We start from the raw sequence: 22275 nt of genomic DNA, 5'->3' as shown, positions 1-22275 counted from the left end.
ATTTCTCCATGAGGGATTATAGGTGTTTCCATAGGATTCACCCATGTAATTCACCTCTGCTATTGCAGGGTTCTCAGGATCATAAGCTTCTTCTTCAGAAGATGCCTCTTTAGTACTGTTGGATGCAGCTTGCAATCCATTCAGACTCTGAGAAATCATATTGACTTGCTGAGTCAATATTTTGTTCTGAGCCAATATGGCATTCAGAGCATCAATTTCAAGAACTCCCTTCCTCTGAGGCGTCCTATTACTCACAGGATTCCTTTCAGAAGTGTACATGAATTGGTTATTTGCAACCATGTCAATGAGTTCTTGAGCTTTTGCAGGCGTTTTCTTTAGATAAATGGATCCACCTGCAGAATGGTCCAATGACATCTTTGATAATTCAGATAGACCATCATAGAATATATCCAGGATGGTCCATTCTGAAAGCATGTCAGAAGGACACTTTTTGGTCAGTTGCTTATATCTCTCCCAAGCTTCATAAAGGGATTCTCCTTCTTTTTGTTTGAAGGTTTGAACATCCACTCTAAGCTTGCTAAGCTTTTGAGGAGGAAAGAACTTGGCTAAGAAAGTCGTGACCAGCTTATCCCAAGAGTTCAGGCTATCTTTAGGTTGAGAGTCCAACCATATTCTAGCTCTGTCTCTTACAGCAAATGGGAAAAGCATAAGCCTGTAGACCTCGGGATCAACCCCATTGGTCTTAACGATATCACATATTTGCAGGAATTCAGTTAAGAACTGAAAAGGATCTTCTGATGGAAGTCCGTGAAACTTGCAGTTCTGTTGCATCAGAGAAACTAATTGAGACTTTAGCTCAAAATTGTTTGCTCCAATGGCAGGGATTGAGATGCTTCTTCCATGTAAATTGGAATTTGGTGCAGTAAAATCACCAAGCATCTTCCTTGTATTGTTATTATTTTTGGCCATGTCTCCTTCTTTTTCGAAAATTTCTGTCATATTTTCGCCAGAGAGTTGTGCTTTAGCTTCCCTTGGCTTCCTCTTCAGAGTCCTTTCAGGTTCAGGATCAGCTTCAACAAGAATGTTCTTATCCTTGTTCCTGCTCATATGAAAAAGAAGAGAACACAAAAGAAAATATGGAATCCTCTATGTCATAGTATAGAGATTCCTTATATGAGTATAAGAAGAGAAGAATAGAAGAAGGAAAAGATAAAAATTCGAACATAGAGGAGAAGAGTGGTTTCGAATTTTTGAGTAGAAGAGAAGTGTTAGTAGATAAATAAATAATTAGAAGGAGATGAGAGAGGGAAGAATTCGAAAATTAATTAAAATAAAATAAAATATTTTTGTTTTTAATTTAAAATTAAAGTTAAACTTTGAAAATTGTAAAAAAAATGAAATTAAATTAAATTAGAATTGAAAATAATTAGTTAATTAAAAGAATATTGAAAAAGAGGAAGGTGATTTTCGAAAATTAGAGAGAGAGAGAGAGAATTAGTTAGGTAGTTTTGAAAAAGATAAGAATCAAACAAGATAAGATTAATTGAAAAAGATTTGAAAATCAAATTTTGAAAAGATAAGAAGTTAGAAGAGATTTTGAAATTGATTTTGAAAAAGATGTGATTGAAATTTATTTTGAAAAAAGATTTGAAAAAGAAATTTAAAAAGATTTGATTTTAAAAAATTAAAGTTGATTACTTGACTAACAAGAAACAAAAAGATATGATTTTAAATTTTAAAGATTGAACCTTTCTTACTAGGCAAGTAACAAACTTAAAATTTTTGAATCAATCACATTAATTGTTAGCATTAATTTTGAAAATATGAAATAGAAATAAGAAAAAGATTTTGAAAATAAATTTTGAAAATTTCGAAATTATGACAGAAAAAATGAAAAAGATTTGATTTTTGAAAAAGATTTGAAAAAGATAGAATTTTTAAATTGAAAATTTGATTTGACTCATAAGAAACAATTAAATTTAAAAACCTTTTGACTAAATCAAACCAATTTTTGAAAATTTATGAGAATAAGAAAAGGGAAAGATATTTTTTATTTTTGAATTTTTAATGAAGAAAGAGAAAAACATCAAAAAGACCTAATGCATGAAAATTTTGGATCAAAACAAATGATGCATGCAAGAACACTATGAATGTCAAGATGAACACCAAGAACACTTTGAATATCAAGATGAACATCAAGACTTATTTTTGAAAATTTTTAAGAAAAGAAGAACATGCAAGACACCAAACTTAGAAATTTTTAATTTTTAGACACTATGAATCCAAGAATGCATATGAAAAAAAAGATGCAACACACAACAAAAAAAATATGAAGATCAAACAAGAGGATTCATCAAGAACAACTTGAAGGTCATGAAGAACATATGATGAATTTTCGAAAAATGCAAGAAAGTTTGAAAAATATGCAATTGACACCAAACTTACAATTTGACACAAGACTCAAACAAGAAACACAAAATTATTTTTGGTTTTATGATTTTATTAAAAAAAATTTTTGGTATTTTTCGAAAATTAATTTGAAAAAAGAAAAATAAGGATTTCAAGATTTTTAATGAGAATTCCAGGAATCATGCCATGTTAGTCTAAAGCTCCAGTTCAGGAATTAGACATGGCTTACTAGCCAGCCAAGCTTTCAGTGAAAGCTCCGGTCCAAAACACTAGACATGGCCAATGGCCAGCCAAGCTTCAGCAGAACATTACATACAACAGCTAATTTGCTGGAAAAGACAAAGAAGCTCTTCTCTTGAGATAGTTGAAACCTCGGTCCAAAAGATTAGACATGGCTTAACAGCCAGCCAGGATTTAACCTATCTCATGAGATTCTAGAATTCCTTCTTAAAAATTCTGAAGAACATAGAGTAATTTATTTTTTGAAGAAATATATTTTATATTTTTTTTTGTATATTTCGAAAATAAGAAAAAAAAAAGCTTAAAATTAAAATACAATTACCTAATCTGAGCAACAAGATGAACTGTCAGTTGTCCAAACTCGAACAATCCCCGGCAACGGCGCCAAAAACTTGGTGCACGAAATCGTGATCGTTCATTCCTTGGTAACGGCGCTAAAAACTTAATACGCACATTCATAATCTTAGTTCTTTGTCACAACTTCGCACAACTAACCAGCAAGTGCACTGGGTCGTCCAAGTAATAAACCTTACGTGAGTAAGGGTCGATCCCACGGAGATTGTCGGCTTGAAGCAAGCTATGGTCACCTTGTAAATCTCAGTCGGGCGGATTCAAATGGTTATGGTGAATTGATAATTAAAATATAAATAAAATATAAAATAAAGATAGAGATACTTATGTAATTCATTGGTGAGAATTTCAGATAAGCGTATAGAGATGCTTTTGTTCCTTCTGAATTTCTGCTTTCCTACTGCTTTCATCCAATCCTTCATACTCCTTTCCATGGCAAGCTTTATGTAGGACATCACCGTTGTCAATGGCTACATCCCGTCCTCTCAATGAAAATGGTCCAAAATGCGCTGTCACCGCACGACTAATCATCTGTCGGTTCTCGATCATACTGGAATAGGATTCAGTAATCCTTTTGCGTCTGTCACTACGCCCAACACTCGCGAGTTTGAAGCTCGTCACAACCATCCCTTCCCAGATCCTACTCGGAATACCACAGACAAGGTTTAGACTTTCCGGATCTCAAGAATGGCCGCCAATAATTATAGCCTATACCACGAAGACTCTGATCTCACGATCAGGAGGCTAAGAGATACACATTCAAGCTTGGTTGCATGTAGAACGGAAGTGTTTGTCAGGCACACGTTCATAAGTGAGAATGATGATGAGCGTCACATAATCATCACATTCATCATGTTCTTGTGTGCGAATGAATATCTTAGAGAAGAAATAGGCTTGAATTGAATAGAAAAACAATAGTACTTTGCATTAATTCATGAGGAACAACAGAGCTCCACACCTTAATCTATGGTGTGTAGAAACTCTACCGTTGAAAATACATAAGAACAAGGTCCAGGCATGGCCGAATGGCCAGCCCCCATAAAGGTCTAAGATATCATAAGACTAATCAAAGATCAGCTGCCTAACATGATAGTAAAAAGTTCTATTTATACTAAACTAGTTACTAGGGTTACAGAAATGAGTAAATGATGCAGAAATCCACTTCCGGGCCCACTTGGTGTTTGCTTGGGCTGAGCATTGAAGCTTTCACGTGTAGAGGTCTTCCTTGGAGTTAAACGCCAGTTTGTAACCTGTTTCTGGCGTTTAACTCTGCTTTGCAACCTGTTTCTGGCGTTTAACTCCAGAATAGGGTAAAGAGCTGGCGTTGAACGCCAGTTTGCTTTTTCTAAACTCGGGAAAAGTATGGACTATTATATATTTCTGGAAAGCCCTGGATGTCTACTTTCCAACGCAATTGAGAGCGCGCTATTTGGACTTCTGTAGCTCCAGAAAATCCACTTTAAGTGCAGGGAGGTCAGAATCCAACAGCATCTGCCGTCCTTCTTCAACCTCTGAATCTGATTTTTGCTCAAGTCTCTCAATTTCAGCCAGAAAATACATGAAATCACAAAAAAACACACAAACTCATAGTAAAGTCCAGAAATGTGATTTTTATTTAAAAACTAATAAAAATATATTAAAAACTAATCAAAGCATACTAAAAACTATGTAAAAACAATGTCAAAAAGCGTATAAATTATCCGCTCATCACACATCAGCATACAGTTGAAATGTCCACATGGCACTTCACACTCCACATCATCAACGTTTAAACGATGGACTAACGAAGATGCACTTTTGGAAATTTCAGGGATTTAGTTAATCGTTTTTAAAAAATTAGGGACTAAATTGAGTAGCGATTTAAAATTTGGGACCATTTTGAGAATTTACTCATTTAATATACATGTTTTCAATTTCTTGAGGCAGATATCACTAATTTACTGTTTTCTTAGTTGTTCTTCATCTTTACCCTTTCACATTATCACGGAGAAAGAGCAATGATGCACTTCGATTTTTACTGTAAAATTATGATTACCTTCTAAAACATTGCACCATAGATATTGTATATTAAAAAATCTTTCAAAATTTATCATGAGATGTTAAGTATTATTTAATTTTTAATTTTTATTTTCTTCAATTATGGTGAATATTATTGTCAAAAATAAAATTGTTGTCTTTACAGATTTAGTAAAAAAAAATATTAATGTGTTTTAAACTTTTAAACTTTATTGTTCTATTTCTAATTACACAGCTTAGTCACATATAAAACATATTTATATAGTGTATGTTCTTTTATTTATGTGCAAGTGTTTTATTATATATTATATCATTATATCATACTTCTATTTTTTTAGTACTTTTATATTTTCTTATAATTGATTTGATATATAAAAATAATTTCTAAAAATTAATGAATATATATATATATATATATATATATATATATATATATATATATATATATATATATATATATATATATATATATATATATAACTTATAAATAATTCTATATATATTTACATATCATATTTGTATACATATTGCACGGATTATTAAGTTTGTTATTACCCTAAAATTAAGTATGGCCCAAACAAATTTGGGATTCTATAAAAATGATGAGTTCCAGTGTAAGTGAGTATTGTATGGTATTTTTAAATTACTTTCAGAATCTCCTCATTTTGGAAAATAAAGTAACGATGATAAAGAATATTTTTGAAAATATACAAAAAGAACTGATATAATTAACTGTTTGCAGCAAATTTCTATGATTTGTTTGACTAGAGAAATATTAATTGAGACTAAAGGTTAACTTTATTTTTCAGATTTGCTTGAAAATGAATTTGGTTTTTAAATATATTTAGTTTGGTCTTCAATTTTCATAATTATAACTCAAGTTTGTCATGTAGTTACTATTTTAGTGAATAAAATATTAGTTCCGCTACGTTACCAACAGCATTTCTGTCAATTTCTGCCAACTCTTATTTATAACTGTGTTTAATTGAAGTGTCTTCGTGGATGTGTCTAATAAAAATATCTTTTTTATGGCTATGTTTAATAGAAGTGTCTTTATAGATATATTTTCTAGATGTATTTCTTTATATATGTGTTTAAAATATAATAATTAATTATTATTAGCAATAAATTAGCAGATAATATGTTGGTACCCTATACTTTTCCATAAAATATTAACATGTATAAGAACCCAATAACTAGCCAACATTTTACTACTAAAGTATGAAACTCAATTTGACCTATTAATCAACAAAATTAAGTCATCCACATTAGGGGTATTTGTAGTTCAGTTTGGATCGAGTTTGAGTCAAAAACATTGAATTTACAGTTTTAGATATAAAACAAGTCTTAACATCAAATTTTAAATAACTAACAATGACATAGCAACTCTCAACAATATCTTAAAAACTAATGATAACATAACAATAGAGATAAAATTGGTTAATAAAATTATAGGTTAGTTAAAAACCAATTTTTTTGGTCGCTAAAATCGGTCGCTATTTTGGTTATTTCTTGTAGTGTATTCGTGTCCTAGTTCTAGTCTATATAAACCGCGGCTGCCTCCCACGATTAATCATTTCAACATAATTTGCAGCATCCCTGCAGCGGTTTATGTGAAAAATAGGTGAACTAAAACACCCCAAGGTATAGTGAATTACGTAGGTATGCACAGTGATAATCCACTGTGACCTGCAACGGATTATGAATAGTTGGAGGCTCTATATATATACTAACTGAAAGTAATTGTCAAGGAGAGACTCATTTTCACAATGTTTAGTGAGGATAGTTTCTTAGCGTTAGTGCATTGCTCTGGAAAAATTCATAAAACCAAAAAAGAGAGTGTGAAGTTTACTGACAAGGAACACTTGAATGTATTTATCCATTCATCGAATACCTTGTCAGATCTAAAAACCAATATACTGCATAAGCTTAGGGTGTTTGAAACTAAGTGGGTGAAAAAGATATTTTATAAGATCCCTATTGCAGTTGTGTCAACCGGTGTTAAGTATGATACGTTTGTGATAGGCTCTGACGATCTACGGGTTTTGTTTCATTGTCGGAGAAGTTTTCCGGAGGTCAGAACACACGAGTTGTATGCAAAGTTGGAGGATGATGTCAACAGTTTTTGGGCACCAGCTCTAAATCCTCAGTCGACTACCTTGAGAGGTGCTTCCAGTTCAACGCCTATGGTTGCACCGGCTTGTCCATTCGTTATATCTCCATCTTTTGTGGTTGATTTGAACCGTGGAGATGAAGATGGTTGTGTAGAATTAGAGAAACGTTCGTTCCGGCAGCTGGCAGTTGAGATGGCTAGTTTTCCTATCATGATTCCTGATTATGTAGGCAATAGTGAACCAGATCGAGTTGAAAATACAATGTGAGAGGATGATTCAAACGAAGAGCCTGTCGACATAGTTAGGGACAGTAATGAGGATACAAGGAGCAATTCACGTACACAGCACAGCCCATCAAGTTCCGGCACACAGCAATATCCTCCACACTTTTTAACTTTAAACTTGGATAGATGCCGCCTTTGGGGATCAAGGATTGCATCATGGAACCACGCCTGTAGAATTTCAGATTGGGCAATCATTCCAAAATAAAGAGGAAGCTATGTTAAGTGTGAAGGATTATAGCATCCGTCGCGGAGTTGAGTACATGGTGTTAGAGTCAAATCATCTTAAGTCGTATGGGAATGTAAAGAATTCGGCAAAGGTTGCACTTGGTTGATTCGCATCTCACTTCGTCAACAAAAAGGCACCTGGGAGGTTAGAAGGTATAATGGACTGCACACTTGCCTGGCTACATCAATTTTAAGTGATCACTGATAGCTTGATTACCACGTCATTTGTGCGAGGATCTTTCTGTTAGTTAGAGCGGATGCTGTGGTTATTATGAAGGTGTTGTAGGAAGCAACAGAAGCAACCTATGGTTTCAAGCCTACTTAAAGGAAGGCTTGGCTGGCAAAACAGAAGGTAATAGCACAGATCTATGGAGATTGAGAAGAGTCCTACAGTGAGTTACCACATTGGATGCTTGGAGTCCAGTCCACCATGGTCGGCACCATTGCAGTGTTGAAGACTTCTCCAATTAGAGTTGGGGATTGGGTTGATAAATCTACAGTGTAATTTTTTCATCATCTTTTCTAGACATTTTCTCCTTGTATTGAGACCTTTTGACATTGTAAACCATTAGTGAGCATCGATGGTACTCACTTATATGGCAAATATGGAGGTACTTTGCTTCTAGCTTTAGCGCAAGATGGAAACTCAAACATCTTGTCTATTGCATTTGCACTTCGGGAGGGAGAAAATGTGGAGTTGTGATCTTTTTTCTTATCCAACCTATGACAGCATGTGACGCTACAAGAGGATATTCTTGCTATCTCCGACAGGCACAATGACATCAAGGCTTCCCTGGAGGCCCCTGATAGTGGTTGGCTACCTCCGCATCTTATTGAGCATTCTACATTCGTCATGTGGCAGCAAATTTTATACTAAGTTTCAAGGGTTAATACGCAAAAAGGCTACTTGTGAATGCTGCATCTGCAAAGACCGAGGCGGAGTTTGACTATTGATTTGATATTATGCAGACTGAGAATTCGGCAATGTGTGATTGAGCCAACCGAATGGAATATGATAAGTGTACCCAGCATTACGATAGCGGGAGACGCTTTGGCCACATGACCACCAACATCTCTGAATATGTTGATTTTATTCTAAATGGCACAAGGAACCTCCCAGTCACATTGTTGGTGAAGTCCACATATGAAAGACTTGCAGAGCTGTTTGTTATTTGAGGACAAACGACAGAGGTACAATTAGGGACTGGGCATCAATTGTGCTAGGCTTTGGTGAAAGCAATAAGCGCAACCTGAGTATCTCTGGATGAACCACAGCTACCACTTCAGCAGCAAAATAAGGCTCCCACAAAAACTGTAAAGGACAAGCTAAGCTTAGAAAACACCATAAAAAGAGACATATCAAGTGCATATGCTACAAATGCAACATCTAAACAACTTACGTATCGATCACGCAACCTGTCCAAAGCAAGACGCATCTGAATAACTCTTTGCTCCTTGGCATCGGAAGTTGGTAGATAACTTGCCCACCTACAAATTCACTCATTGTTAGCAGTGCATAAAGATGGATAATACATTAAAATAAATATGTATAATGCGTAAAACATTAAAAGATACCTCGAAGACAGTGGAAAATCAAATGTGTCAAAACCATTCTGCCTCAGCGTGGAAAACCGCCAAAAAATCAAAGATTGTAGTAGTTGAAGTGGTCCGGCCAAGTTAGTGACATTTTTGTTAGCCACCCGACACATGGATCTATATAACTAGGCCAATGCAGCTGAGCCCCAACTATAATTGCCCAATTCGTCAAACTTTACCACAAACGGCAACCACCGAAGGTGAACCCGGTTCCCATTCTTATCACCGAAAAGCTAAGTGAATAGTAGCAACATAATGTAAGCACGAGCATATATACACACAATGTCCTCACTCGCATTGTCCGGGAGCATCCTAAACCTCTCACGAAACCATGTGAAGTGAATCGTCATCTACTTGACTTTATTCGACAGCAGTAACTCGCCGAATAACTCCTGAAACCACTCCCACACTAGTTTCCCATTGAGAATGAACTGGTCAAAGTCAGTGAGACACCTACTAACAGTCTCTCCATCAACGGGCAATCCCAACTGATACACCACGTCTTGGAGCGTGATAGTGCACTTTTCGAACGGTATGTGAAAGGTGTACGTTTCAGGACGCCACCTCTCAATGAATGCGCTCACTAAAGGCTTATCCACCCAGAACTAATGAGTGTTTAGCCTAGCCAAGTAATACAAACCAGCGATTTCTAAATAAGGCATGATACGGTCATGTAAATGCATATTCTGTTGACTTCTAACACTATAAATACACCTAGTCAGCTGCATTATACAAAAAAATTAAATTGCTACTAATTGAATTTTCATTGAAAAAAATTAACACCTAAATTATTTATAAATTAAGTAATTCATATATAAAAGACTAACACATAAAGTAACAAAAAAATCAAATTGGTACTAATCAAATTTTAACCAAAACAAGAAAAGGACTAACACCTAAATTATTTATAAATTAAATAATTTACAAATAAAATACTAACACATAAATTAACAAAAAAATTAAATTAGTACTAATCAAATTTTAACAGATAAAAGACTAACACCTAAATTATTTATAAACCAACTAACATATAAAGGGAACATATAAATAACTAATCTCTTCATTGATGCTTCCTGTCACGTGAGTAATGCCGTTGAATAGATACAGGTGATTTTGTTCTTACATGACCCCACCTCAGTAGAGTATCACTATTACGTAATTCTCTCCCAAATTCTCTCAACTTCAAACTAAACTCAAACACTCAAGTACGCAATCCGTCATTGGCTATCACAGTTTTTTAATACCTCTACATGTAAATCGCAGTAGGGTGCTATAAATTATGCACATTTCATCTTCTTCATAAATTATGGTAGGAGTCTCACGAATTATGTTTCTAAACTATTGCAGGAATGTCGCAGATTATACCCATTCGAAGGTCTTCATAAATTGCTATAGAAGTGTCGCAAATTATATTAAAAAGCTTAACCACGGTTTACATAGAATATAATAAGAACACACATGTAATTAGTTTCAGATTGTTATTTATGTAAATATAAATCTCAATTATTTTATTTGTGTCATTTGTCCTTTATAAAATTTAGTTTATTGAACAAACCAAATTAACTCACTCAAGCAATCTGATCTAACAATCACGGCAATAACCAACCTAAATGATGGTTATAAACCTCAAAGAACAAACTAGTTATCAAATGAAAATTCTCTCCACAAATTAAGCCTTAAGTGAATATTAATTAGTACAAGCGAGTATTCGTACTTGTTAACACAAAGGCAAAGTTAGAAAGACCTCATCTGAAGTCTTTTGAAATTATAGTATTATATTTAGCTTCTTTATTTTTTATTTTTAGAGTATTTTTTAATTTGATAGGTCAATGATATTAATTTGTTGCAGATTTAAACTCTATTTAAAAATATGCTGTTGGCCAATAAATTGTTACATACATAAAACGAGATTCGAATCTCTAATATTTAAAACGGAGGAATGAGCTAACTATTTGACCAACCTTTACATGCCTTATTTTATTTAATGTTATCACAACATACCTCTAACAGTAACCCTTTATGTTCCCTTTAAAAACTTAGGTTAACATTTAAAAAGTGTTGCTATAAGAATCATGCAGTTTGTGCAGCAGCTAAGAAGGCATTGAAATCTTCTCTAGCTTTCCTCAAACGAGGACTGATGCAGAATGCTGGAGAGGCAGGGCATGATGATTCCGGCGACGGCGACAGCGAAAACCGAACATGCCGAGGGGACCCATCTGATTTCCTACCACTCCCTCCTCTAGATGGACCATTTTTTAGTACCCCTTTGAGCTCTTTTTCAAAAGCAAAAGATGATGCACCACTAAATGGTGAATTCACATCATTGCCATTGATCAATTCCATTGGTAGATCAAAGTATGAACTCCTAGAGTGTGTTCTTACCTCAGGGACTTTTGCTACTCCAGAAGCCCAAGACCCACATTCAAATTCCTGCACTGAAACTGTTCTTGACATATTCATAGCACCACGTGATTTTGATTCTGAACCATCTTCTTCTTCTTTTCTTGCCTTACATGGCTTCAATAATTTAGCACCAAAACCTGGAAGGTACAAGCATAGAGAACTGCATCTAAAACCATCATCACTAACTTGTTTCTTCTTCACACTCTTGGGACTTCTCTTAACAACTTCTGAGAATGTTTCATTATGATGATGTTCTTCCATTTCACTCAGTTTTGTTAGCCAATGATGATGATCAATTTCATATGATGAGGGTGCTAGTGATCTTGTTTCATCACATGACTTGCTCTTCCTTAATTGAGCTTGTTCTTGTTCTTGTGATCCGTTGCTTTCGCCTTTCGAGATCTTCCGGGGGGTGAATCGTGGCGAGGAGGAGGCCGAATTGGGGAGACTGAGGCTCAAGAATCTAGGATTTGGAGGGTGTAACGGTGGAGGGTGCAAAATGGTGCCAGTGAAAATAGTAGAAGATTCTCTTAATGAAAGTGGATCCACCACAATCTGTTTTTCTCTCTGCAAATTATTCTCACCTTTTTTGTTGGTGATTTCTAATCCTGCTTGCAAGGAAGCCATTCTTTCTTCTTTCTTTTTGTTTTTCAAGAATGATTCTTTCTTATGTGTTAGAAGATCAGCATAGTTCACTACTTATAAAGAAGAGTCATATATAAGACAAATGGAAAGTGTGACATGGGAGCATGTCATTTACATTAGTGATGAACATGTTCTAAGTCTACTATGGTTTAATAATTTTATGTTTCTTTTTCACATAAGAAATTGATAACACTGGAGAATAACAAAGGTCAACTGCATCTTTATATATAGAGCACATGCAGGACATGATGAATTAAATATAGTTCACAAGTTTAATTATAAACGTGCTGCCATCAACTCCATGTAGCTTTTCAAAGAGCTAGTATAGTGGCTAGTTTTTGCATATATTGATTTGTTGTCCTTTTTCTTGCGTTAGTTCCTCCTAGTATCTACCATTTAAGAAATTTGAAAGAAAAGTATCGACTATCGACCATATAATGGAAATGGAAATATTTTAGAGTTGATAAGCAAAATTTCTTTCCCAAAATATTATATATTATCATATATAATCTATAAAAAGAATATTTTGCATATTATGGAGATATGCGACCATTGGTATATAATTGTTTTTTTTTTTTCAAAAGTATCTTTCATATATATATATATAATTTATAAAGAAAATATTAAGTCTAAAAAAATTAACTCATGATATTTCAATTTTAATATACTTATCATGATGATTAATCTTAATTTATTATTATATTCATCTAAAAGGATGATAAAAAAAAATCCATAAAAACAAATGTCTATGAAGATTATTTATTTATGACAGAGATTAATTAAGGACCCGTAAAATTCTCATGATAATAAGACCCATCCCGCAAATGAATAGAGACGAAGATGAGGACATATGTATCCATTGAATAGGAACGGTTAAATTCCTACAAATATTCAATTACCAAATTAACATAATTTATAGGGTAAAAAACAGATATATGCCAAGGAGAGTTTAAAATTACGTATATCAGCCAAACGAGATTCTCATTCATCAATCAACCAAAGCATACTTTTATGTAATTCGAATCAACAAAATTCAAATTAGGTTTTTACATAATTCGAATTGATATAGCTCGAATTATTACCAAGCATTCTGCCAAAGTAGTTCGAATCAAGCTGCATCGAAATAGGGAAGTATAGTTCGAATTAACTCAATTCGAATTACTAAGACCACGTGATTAAAGAGGAAGTTCGAATCTTCTTGATTCGAATTACTCTGGTTTGGTAATCAGGGCTAATTCGAAATGACTTTATTCGATTACTTATATATAGTGCGAATGAGGATGATTCGAATTACTGTGAAGCAGATCTCTATATATATGATGTGAACGTGAGTTGCTCTCCATAGAGGGATCAGATGGCTAGTGAGGATAGTTTTCTAGTGTTAGTTCACCACAGAGGATCGATTAAGAGAAAAACTCGATCCGGTGTGAAGTTCACCAATAAGGATCCTCTCTGTATTATCGTGAGGCCGACGACGAGCTATGATGACCTTGTTAGCTCTGTACTGCTGAAACTTGGTCTGGAAGGTGTGAAAAAGATTAAGAAGTTTTTCTATCGCATTCCAACCACCGTGCTCCAAGATACCGTGAAGTATGATTGTTTCACGATCGGGAGTGATGAGGACTTGCAGGTCATATTTCATTGTTGCCGGCAGTTTCCCGAGGTGAGGACACCAGAGCTGTTGGCAAAGTTGGTTGATATGGTATCCAGCTTGGGGGGTTCGAACCGGAATACGCACACTTTAGCCACGGTGGCCGGTTCTAGCTCGAGACCTGCCGTTGCTTCTTCCTCTGTCCCTGCGTATGAGCCACCGATCCAGCCTGTGGCCTCCCCTTCGTTCGCTGTTGATCTCAGCGGCAATGTTGGCGACGAGGTTGGTACAGGGGAACATCTTCCAACCTCAGTACAGTGTGCTACACCGGCTGGTGTTGGAGACGGATTGTTTGATGATCCAAATGACGATGATGTTGAGCCGGATATGATTGCTGATGACAGTGGCGATGATCTCGGAGCGAGTGACCCGAGAGGGGCTGCAGGTGGATCTAGCTCTGGCACACAGCAGTACCCACCCCATTTTTCATCATTGGATCTGGATGCCATGAGGCAGGATGGGCTTCCTGGGCAGCCTGCTGGATTTGGCGCTAGAGATGCGGAAGGGACTGCTGGTATGACAGAGTTCCAGGTTGGTCAGCAATTTCAGGATAAAGATGAGGCCCTGTTGAGTGTGAAGACTTACAGCATCCGCCAAGGGGTACAGTACAAGGTAGTTGAGTCTGACTATCGCCGGTATGTGGGAAAGTGTTCTGAGTTTGGGAATGGGTGCACATGGTTAATTCGGTTGAGTCTTTGGCAACGGAAGGGCATTTGGGAAGTCAAACGGTACAACGGACCGCATACGTGTCTCGCCACCTCTATCTCCAGCGACCATAGGAGTTTGGATTATCATGTGATAGCGACATTAATTACGCCAATGGTTAGGGCTGATGCATGCGTCAACATCAAGGTGCTCCTAAATGCCACGGCCGCACACTTTGGGTTCAGGCCAACGTACAGGAGGGTCTGGCTGGCGAAGCAGAAGGCTGTTGCCGTCATCTATGGTGACTGGGATGAGTCATACAACGAGCTCCCTAGGTGGGTGTTAGGAGTCCAGTTGACCATGCCTGGTACTGTAGCAGTCCTCAGGACTATCCCTGTTCGAGTTGGGGGACAGCTGGACGAGTCTCAAGCTTATTTTCACAGGCTGTTCTGGACGTTCCCACCTTGTATCGAGGCATTCCGTCATTGCAAGCCGTTGGTGAGTATTGACGGCACCCATCTATATGGCAAGTATGGGGGAACGTTGCTTATCGCGATTGCACAAGACGGGAGCTCCAATATACTCCCTGTGGCATTTGCACTAGTCGAGGGTGAGAATGCTGAGTCGTGGTCCTTCTTTCTCTCCCACCTCCATCAGCACGTGACACCGCAGCCAGGTCTGCTAGTTATTTCGGACAGGCATAACGGCATCAAGGCCGCGCTTGAGGCTCCTGATGGGGGATGGCTACCTCCGGCTGCATACCGGGCATTCTGCATTCGACACGTAGCAGCAAATTTCGCCCTCACCTTCAAGGGCAAAGACGCTCGAAGGCTTCTTGTAAACACAGTATTGTGATGAGGGGCGCAGATTCGGGCACATGACGACCAATATCTCTGAGTGTGTGAACTCAATCCTGAAGGGGGTCAGGAACCTCCCTGTGTGCTCGCTGGTGAAGGCCACATACGGAAGGTTGGCTGAACTATTTGTCCGCAAGGGGAGGGAGGCCGAGGCCCAGCTGGGTACTGGACAACAATTCAGTCAACACCTGGTCAAGTGTATCGAGGCCAATCTGAAGACGGCTAGGTGCTTCACCGTGACTTTATATGACAGGGATAACTCGGAGTACACTGTGGCAGAGACGACTCCGACTGGTTCGTTCTCACTGGGTAGCTACAGGGTCTCACTAAGTTCTCAGACATGTGATTGTGGATACTTCCAGGCACTTCATTTCCCGTGTCCGCACGCATTGGCATGCTGTGCCTACTCACGGGTTACTTGGCAGCCATACGTTCACCATGTGTATCGCCTTAGTTCGGTTTTCAGTGTGTATCGGATGGGATTCACACCTCCCATTCCGGAGGGTTTTTGGCCACCATATGACGGGCCAACCGTTATACCGGACCCGAACAAGAGGCGTGCGAGGGAGGGTCGTCCGCGGTCTACCCAGATACAGACCAATATGGATGAGGCAGATCCGAACCGGCCCAAGAGATGTGGCCTCTGTAGGCAACCTGGACACACTCGTCGAAGTTGTCCACAGGCCGGAGGACCCAGCCATACAGGGTGAAATGAATACGAATGTCTGGTTTTGTGTTCTTATTTGTATTAGTTTGATCATATGTACTTTTTTTTAGAAAACGATGTTCTAGGTTTGCTAAGTAGTCGGTGTTCAGTGCTGAAAAATTGTTGTCGTACAAGACACGTATGTTAAATGTCTTACTAATTATGGATATAAGTAACATAAGCAAAGTACACAAATTTTCATAGTGACTGAAACAAAATAACGCAATATGAAACACACTGCTGCATGAACTGATGAACTAATGAAATAAAATATAACACCATTAATGAAAAAGATATAACATACAACATTGATAAAGAAATAACATACACCACGATACACATATCATCTAAAGAGGTGCGACCCCGTAAAGCAACGACGTGGAACCCGTGTCCTATGACCTCTCCGGATAAGCGGCTCCTCATCCTCGATCTCGTCCTCCTCGTCCTCTGGGGGTGGCTGTGCAGGCGTCCTAGGCTGGACATGTACGGGTCTGGATGAGGACGGCCCGGCAACTGAATGTAACCCAGCAGTATGTGCGGATGGTGGGGTCCCACCCAAGGCGAAAGTATGAACAGGAGCCACGGAGGGAGGCTCATTCAGATCGACATTTAACGGTGCATGTGTCCCCATCGTCTGACCCCGTCGACGGGCAGCCTCATCCTCCTGCATGATGATGGTGATCTCATCTAGGAAATATGATCCACCGAAATCCACATCAATCCCATCACCGGCAAGAAAGTCTGAAAACATGGATCCCGGACTCACCCAATGCGTACTCTCCTGAAGTGTCTGGTCGTCACCGGGCACGCCAACGAAGTAATCTCCGAGCGGCCCCACTCCAAGCCCATCGTCAGCATGGCTCGATGGATCTCCCAGACCGGATGGACAACCTGAAGGACGTCGGGAGTGCTATAGGGCATCCATATAAACTGAAAAAAGCAAATCAAATCCATTTGATTTATTCGTTAAACCATATAAACTGAAAAAAGCACTAACTATACATAGGTGCTTAGCGTACTTACATCTCTAGCCTGTAACATGTCGATCCTCAGTCGAGCCATCTGCACCCGAGGTCCCTTCTCACTAACCCCAGGATTGTAACCTGACCACCTGCATAGGAATTTAAACATGGTAGTGCATTCATGAATGATTCTAAAAGGCATAAAATTGCATGTGAAACTGAAAATAAATAAAATAAAGATGAATAGTAGACTACAATAGTGGTACCTCGAGGCAAGGGGCCAGCTAAACGCATCATACCCAACAGGCCTAAAACCAGGAAACCGCCAAAAGATCCAAGACTGAAGTAACTGTAACGGCCCAGCTAACTTCACGACATGTCTGTTGGCCACTTGGCACATGCACCGGTACAACCATGCTAGTGCCACCGACCTCCAACTGTAGCCACCCATCTCCTCAAGCCTAGCCACGAAGGGTAGCCATCTGATATGAATACGATTGCTGGACTTGTCGGCAAACAGCTGGGTGCCCAACAACATTATGATATAGGCACGGGCAAAGCGCCTAACTGTCTCCTCATCGGCCCCATCGGGGCACTCTCCAAAAGTCTCCTGGAACCAGGTGCAGTTCACTGCGAACTTTTGAATTTGGTCTGCGGGAGGTAACACACCGAGCAACTCCTGGAACCTCTGCCAAGCTGGCCGGCCACCCTCTATGTATACGTGGAAGTCTGTCAGGCAACCACTGACGTAATGCCCGTCCACTGGCAACCCTAACTGGTACGCGACGTCCTGAAGTGTGATGGTGCACTCTCCGAACGGCATGTGGAACGTGTGCGTCTCCGGCCGCCACCGTTCCACGAATGCACTCACAAGGGGCTCGTCTAATCGGAAGCATCTGTTGTTCAGTCTCGCAAGATGGTATAATCTGGCCATCTGCAAGTACGGAACGTACCTCTCATCAAGACACATCCCCTGCTGCCACCGCATGCTCGATATGCAACGTCGGGGATGCGTATTACATGAACCGCATAATTAGAACGAATTAAAATACCACTAACATATACAATTCACACCGTAAAGAACCAACAAAGTAATCATGCAATAGAAGATATATTAAACCAGTAACCAAAATTGCATACGTAAACCGCAAACATAGACCGGTTCTAAAAACCACATGGAAAAGCAAAACTTAGTAAAACATTAGCAAAATCGCATCCAAAAAACCACTAACATAACCCACATGCAAATCCACTAGAGAAACGAACATGCAAAACCACTCAGTTAACCACCTCCAATACCACCAACCTAAACCGCTGACATAAACCGCTAAAATAAACCATCGACAAAACCGCTTTCATAAACCACTAACACTAACATAAACCACTATCATAAACTACTAACAAAAACCACTAACATAAACCACTATCATAAACCACTAACAAAAACCACTACCATAAAGCGCTATCATCAACCACTATCATAAACCACAATCATAAAACACTATCAAAAAATAATATCAGAAACCACTAACCTCGTCATTGATCACCCCCGGCGATATGAGCAACTCCATCCAAACGATACAACCTCCCCGGATCGTCCCCCATCGCCTGAATATGCCGCTCGAGTCTTTCCCGACCCGATTCTAGGTCGTTTTCTCTGGAATTTGGTGGGGTATGAGAATGGAAAACTGATTCGAATGACCTTGGTTCGAACTCTTTATATAGGCGAAACCCATGTAATTCGAATCCACATGTTTCGAATTACCACTTGAAAAGAAAAACGCGTAATTCGAATCAATATGATTCGAACTCTATATGCGTCACGTGATACTAGTAATTCGAATTGATATAATTCGAACTACGTATTTGTAATTCGATGCAACATGATTCGAATTACTTAGGAGGAGTGGTGGGGATAATTCGACAAAGGTCGATTCGAATTATGTTGAAGTGTAGTTCGAATTTTGTTGATTCGAATTATATAAAAGTATGCTTTGGTTGATTGATGAACGAGATTCTCGTTTAGCTGATTTGCATAAAATGGATCTCCTCTTGGCTTATATCTATTTTTTTACCTAATTTATATATACATAAATGTTTATTTGAGTAACACTAATTTCTGTTCTCAATTTGAATTTTTTGTGCTTTTTTTCATTTTGTCTTGCTCTCTCAAGTTTTTAACTTTGTCTTTAAGTAGTGTCACTTTAAGAATTATGTTATGTTATTATGTTAGAATATATTTTTATATTTTTAAATTATTTTTTATATAAATATATTATGAATTATATTGTGTTAGATTATGTTAAATTGTCTTGGACGGAGTTGAATTAATTAAATAAGAGAGATGGAGAAGGGATGAGACAATTTTTTTAAAACACAATGGGACATGAGAGAAGGGATGAGAGATAATTTTTTTTACATTTAATTTATAAAAAAATAAATTAATAGTCATATTTAATTGTAAATCTACATAATTACAGTAATATATATTAGTAGAAAAAATACTATTTATATACTAAATATTCTTAGTAATAGTATAAAAATATGATTGTTACAATTAATTGTATACTTCAATTATTTTTTAATCAACAAAACAAAGATAATACCTGTATGGTTGAGTAAATGGTCAAATTCATTTTTGAAAGATCACTCATTTTTTAAATTAATTTTTGAAAGATTATTTTTTAATTAAATTTGTCTTTTAAAGATTTTAAGTTGGTCACATTAGTTCTTTCGTCACTTTCATTGCTTATAACGTCAAAATTTGCTGATATAATATACTAAGTGACACCATAGTATATTCATTACGGTCCTAATTAGCTGCTAACATGATATATTTATTACATTGTTAACAATGAAAGTGATAGAAAGACTAATATGACCAATATTAAAAGAATTCTGCTAGGGACACATGAGGAATCTAAACAATATGAACAATGACCTCTGAATTTGGCCAAGTACAAGGAAAAAAAAAGTAAGAAAACTTTTTAAATTACCTAAGCTAAAAAACCCAAACAGTTATTTCAAAAAATTAACCATCTCAACCTTAGTTTACCAAAGGAATTCACCCAAACACCCTCTTCCCCCCAAACTATCTGCCACCCCCATCTTCATCAATCATCCTACCTCTCCGGCGTTAGAAGCTCCCTCACCGACCATCATCGTCCACCCCTGTAGCCCCTCCCCCATCACCGTAGCGAGATCGTCATCAAACAATCATTTACATAGTTATTAAAATAATCACCTGGTTACCTAGTGAAATGATCATCTAGCATTTGTTAATTGTATATACTTTAACCGAATCGAACAAAATAATCATCCAATTAAAAATTAAAATAACCATCTATATACCTAGTGAATTGAACATCCAGCACATTTGGGGAGTGGAGAATGTCGATGGCGACGCATGGAGGCAGGGGAGGAGATCCGGCAACAGAGCAGCCACGCAATGACAACTTCGGTTAGGCGAGGTTGCGAATCTGCACGGCCGGCGATGGGTGGGCAGCGGTAACGAGGACGCACGGGGCTGCTGTTGCACGATCTTTTGTTGCTATGGCACACAAGTCGAATGCGGAGAGGCTGAACAGCGTCAGCGGGAGGATGGGCGACGTTGGCTAGTCCGCGAGTGGCTGTGGCTGTGGCTGTGGCGGCGACGACACGACGGATGGGGGATGCAGCTGCAAGGAAAAAAGCACAGAAACGACTGCAGAGGAATCCGCCTCATCTATGGAAGAACATGGGCATGAGGTGATGCTTCGGTGGCGTCGACAGGAACCCGCGGCAGCGTTGGCATGGTGGGCGGTAGGGGGTTTCAACGACGCACTGGAGGCTGCGGAGGCACAAGGGGGGAGAAAGGTATAGATATTGGGAGGTTCAAATGACATTATATGTAAATGGACTTAATTATTCTAATTTTTTAAAATTTAAATTTTAAAATTAAATAATTAAGAATTTAATTTTTTAATTTACTTTTTTTAATTCTATTGTTCGTATTGTTTATAATTGTAATTGTTTTCTCATATTTTTTTAATATAAAATCTTTAAAGAGTAAATTTAATTAAAAATAAATTCAAAAATCAATTTAAAAAATAAATGATCTTTTACATACGAATTTAACTATTTACTCGTATATAATTATTAAAAAAAATACTAATGTCAAAAAAGTGTTTATTATAAAAAGTATAAACATAAAGAAATTATTATTAGAAAGGAAATGAAGGGTAATTATTCCAATAAATGATCACTTGAAAATAATATATTCTCACGTTTATTTCAAGTTTTAAAATATTTATTATCAGAAATTAGTAATTAAATCATCAAATTTTATTATTTTATTCTCAAAATGGAGGTTGGAAATAACTTCTTCACGTCATAGAAATAAAATAGCGTAAATATACTTATATATCCTTTAATTAGTGACCTGATTAAAATTAATAAAATAATTAATAGCTAAATATTATTAAAGATGTTTTAAAATTATAATTTTCCTAAACGTATTTATTATGAACCAAAGAATTTTTTAATGTTAAAAAATTATATTTTTATAATACTCCAGTATAATATTTTTTGTTAGAACCTGACACCCATAGTTTTTGCTTTGCTCGGACCTCGGAGTGACATTTAAGTTTTTTTTTTTTTTTTTACCAACAAAAAAAATAGATGCTCATTTTCTTTTTAAAAATACATATATACGGATATCCCAATTTAGATTTGCTAAAAGCCTTTCTGAGTTTTTTTTCCTGAGTGTGTAGTATTCATCGTTTGGAGGGAAATAATTAGTTTTTTTTATGACACAAATAATTTAGCTTATTACCAAGATCAATACCCTTCTTGTGGATTTTTTGTTTTTGTGAAGTTACAACTTGTGGATTCTGTATTTCAGTTGCATTATGTCTATGTTTTTTGGTCCGCGCATTATGTCTTGTTGAATACATTTTTTTGGTATTCCCGACATTTACTTAAACGGACGAGTGAGCTGACCACTCGACCAACCCAAATTGATTTGTTCGCGAGTTGTTACATACACACAAAATCGATATTCTTGTTTTTTCGTTTTTTGGACCTGAAGTTGATATTCTTGTTTTTTTTTTTTTGGTCATTATCTAGTGTCCGAAAAGGCCCAGACCAAAACCCCAAAATCCAACCCGACCCAGTATTGGAACTTTCTTCCCCACAATTGCATGCTCCAACTGCGTTCCATTTTCAAAGCT

General features: G+C 37.2%; 2 protein-coding genes and 1 non-coding gene across 3 annotated transcripts; 2 read left to right on the top strand and 1 right to left on the bottom strand.

Moving 5' to 3' along the window:
- The first annotated feature begins 429 nt into the window (after window positions 1–429).
- On the top strand, window positions 430–537 carry LOC112746289 (small nucleolar RNA R71). Its single transcript, XR_003174181.1, has one exon. It is a non-coding gene; the product is annotated as a small nucleolar RNA R71 (small nucleolar RNA).
- Window positions 538–11168: 10631 nt separating this feature from the next.
- LOC112740315 (uncharacterized) lies at window positions 11169–12246 on the bottom strand. Its single transcript, XM_025789078.3, has one exon. The coding sequence runs from the start codon at window positions 12224–12226 to the stop codon at window positions 11267–11269; it is 960 nt and encodes a 319-aa protein (XP_025644863.1). The 5' UTR covers window positions 12227–12246; the 3' UTR covers window positions 11169–11266.
- Window positions 12247–15417: 3171 nt separating this feature from the next.
- LOC114925191 (uncharacterized) lies at window positions 15418–16107 on the top strand. Its single transcript, XM_029292443.1, has one exon. The coding sequence runs from the start codon at window positions 15418–15420 to the stop codon at window positions 16105–16107; it is 690 nt and encodes a 229-aa protein (XP_029148276.1).
- The last annotated feature ends 6168 nt before the right edge of the window (window positions 16108–22275 follow it).

Source organism: Arachis hypogaea, chromosome 14 (assembly GCF_003086295.3).
Source record: "Arachis hypogaea cultivar Tifrunner chromosome 14, arahy.Tifrunner.gnm2.J5K5, whole genome shotgun sequence".
Classification (NCBI taxonomy): domain Eukaryota; kingdom Viridiplantae; phylum Streptophyta; class Magnoliopsida; order Fabales; family Fabaceae; genus Arachis; species Arachis hypogaea.
Note: the sequence above shows the minus strand (reverse complement) of the source record. Positions and strands in the feature narration are given on the sequence as shown.